The sequence below is a fragment of the Corvus brachyrhynchos genome, unplaced genomic scaffold (genome assembly GCF_000691975.1).
Source record: "Corvus brachyrhynchos isolate BGI_N302 unplaced genomic scaffold, ASM69197v1 scaffold309, whole genome shotgun sequence".
Lineage (NCBI taxonomy): Eukaryota > Metazoa > Chordata > Aves > Passeriformes > Corvidae > Corvus > Corvus brachyrhynchos.
In genome coordinates, this window is record NW_008240227.1 from 247,107 (window position 1) to 249,806 (window position 2,700).

The 2,700-nt window shown below is 63.3% G+C and overlaps 1 protein-coding gene across 1 annotated transcript; it reads left to right on the plus strand.

Annotated features, from left to right (window-relative positions):
* Nucleotides 1–4: 4 nt before the first annotated feature.
* LOC108449332 (synaptotagmin-4-like) lies at nt 5–2,620 on the plus strand (the record flags this gene model as incomplete). The annotated part of the gene is made up of 4 exons (XM_017745149.1): nt 5–199; nt 563–728; nt 1,272–1,438; nt 1,614–2,620. Coding segments are annotated over 4 exons (684 nt in total), but the record flags the coding sequence as incomplete, so codon positions are not given.
* Nucleotides 2,621–2,700: the final 80 nt, after the last annotated feature.

Here is a 2,700-nt window from a genome sequence, read left to right on the forward strand (position 1 = left end):
CCGGTGCCGGTTCGCCCCGTACGGCCCGGAGGAGCTGGGCAGCTGCACCCTGCGCTTTGCTGTCTACGCCAGGTCACGGAGCCTCCAGGATTCCTTCGTGGGCGAGGTCCTGTTCCCCTGCGCCGAGGCCTCCTGGGACCCCCGGGCCCCCTCCAGCTACTCCTGGGAGCTGGCGAGCACCAAAACCAAGCTCAGCAAGGTCAGCACGGCAGCGGTTTTAGTGTTTGGGCTGAGTTCTGCTTGATCTGAGAGCCCTGGAACTCCACGGGCAGAGGCAGAGCCTTCAAGCACCACCAGGATACCCCCGGTGTGTGTGTGTGCATGTGGCAGCCAGTGCCTTATTTGGGGCTACGCAGCTCATCCTCGGGGAGTGCTGGGGTGGAAGGGGCGAAAGCAGAGCTCTGGCACCATCACCGCACTGATGGTGGGCATCAAACCCTCCTTCCTCGCTCATTTTTGCCCATCCCCGACCCTGCTGGGGGACGAGAACCGCCGGGCTGGAAGGACTGGGTGAGGTCGGAGGAGGTTTCACGGCATCTCCTGCTCGCCCCTCCCGTTCCAGTGCCGCAGTGCCCACGGGCTGAGCTGCAGCGTCCCCTCCTCGCCTCCCAGACCCCTGGGCCAGCTCCTCCTCCTGCTCCAGCACCAGGCTCTGGCCGGGCGCATCAAGGTGCTGCTCCGCAAGGCAGAGGCCCTGGGCCGGCTCTCCCGCATGCCGGGCGCTCCAGGTAGGGCACAGGGAACAGGACATGCCCAGGTGGGCACAGAGAACACCTTCCCCTCCTTTTGCTTGGCGGATTCTCTTATTCCCCTCAAACTTCTCTCTCCAAGCATGGGAGAGGGCTGGAATGAGATGATCTTTGAGGTCCCTTCCAAACCAAACTGCTCTGTGATCCTTTGACGGTATGAAAACGAGCACAGGGAGTGTAATTCGGATCTAGCTATCTCCACCATGGCCCCAAAGTGCTTGAAATACATTTATTTATGGTCAAAAATCAGCATGCAGCCTCCTGTCCTGCTGGCTGCTGTCACCTCTGGCTCTCCCTGCTCTCTTGGATGTGGGCAGGGATGTGAGCTGAGGGCTTTGGAGGTCCCTGCTCTCAAGAAGGGAGGGGTGGGTGAAAGCCCAGGAGCTCCGTGCTCTCCCCACAGCTCCACAGAGCCCCGTGGGGGTCCTGCAGCCCCCCAGGCCCCACTCCTGCCCCCCGGCCTCCCTCCCTGGGGATGGCCAGAGCAGCTTCCTCTCTCCTGGGCTCTGTGTCCATTTCCAGGCCACTACGTCATCATCCACCTCTACCACGACGGCCACATCATCGACACCAAGGAGAGCAAGTCCAGCAGCGGCTACAACCCCGTGTGGAACTCGCCCTTCCTCTTCAGCGTCCCTGCGGGGGACATCCAGCAGCACGAGCTGGCCTTGGAGTTCATTGTCATGCAGGTGAGGTGACCGTGGCTGAGGAGGTGGCCTGGCTGAGCTGTGCTCCTGCCCCTGGCGGGCTCAGCCCCCGCAGGAGCTGATTCCTGCCATCCCTGCGAGGTTTCTGGGGTGGGATGGCTGCTCTCGGGATAAGGGAAGGCCACCAGCCGTGTCCCCTGGCCCTGTCCTGCCCCAGGCTCGGCTCCACAGCCGCGGCTCCACGCTGGGCCGTGTCCAGGTGGGGCCAGGTGCCCCTGGCACCGGGATGCTGCACTGGAGGGACATGTGCACCCAGGCACCGCTGGAGTCGGAGCGCTGGCACCGCATCCTGCCCGGCGCGCCCGGACCCTGATCCGGCCCCAGCCCGCGGGCAGGGCTTGCCCAGGACTCGGGCCAGTGAGCCAAGGGGGTGTCCGAGCTGTGGAGAGGGGAGGTGTCACCCACACACCGTCGGGGGAGAAGTCTGGGCTCCATCTCCAGGGCTGGAGATCAGTGGTGGCCGGCACAAGCCCATCCTGAACGGCTCCGGAGGGGACCGAGCCCGTCTGAGGTGGCCTCAGCCTCGGGGGAGAGAAGAGGAGCTGTGTCTGCTCCATCCACTGCCCCCGGCTCAGAGGCTGCACCCGGAATCTTGGCTGTGGAGGAGCCGGGAGGGAAAATCACCCAGCTGGGATCCCTGTGGCCACCACAGTGGTGGCATCTCCTGCCCCTCCCACCCCACCATCGCCACCCCCCGGGCTGGGACACACCTGAGGACACCAAGGACATGCCAATATCATCTGGTGATAAAGGTGTCCATCAGCTTTTTTAATTGATTGCTGGCCCTGATGAGTAGTTGATAAATAAATAAAGGGGTTGGGAATGATCACGTGTGTGGAGCTCTCTCTCCTGTCCATGGGCCACCATGACGAAGGCCATGGGAGGGTCACCACGGGGAGGAAGGCCGTGGTGAGGGTTGTCACTGTGGGGGTCATCACGGTGAAGGGTCATCGTGGTGAGGATGACCATGGCAAGGCAGACCACGGTGAGGCAGATGAAGAAGGGAAGAAGACCATGCTGAGGGAGAAGCTTGCCATGGTGAAGGCAGACTCTGGTGAGGAAGGTCATGGAGAGGAAGGCAGCGGTGAGGCAGACTTGCGAGGAGGAAGACCGTGGCGAGGAAGGTGAGGATGGCCGTGGAGAGGAAGGCTGTGGCGAGGATGGCCCTGACGAGCACGGTGAGCCGGAGCAGGAGAGGAGGCCGTGCTGAGGGTGAGGATGGTGGCGGTGAGGAAGGACGGGGT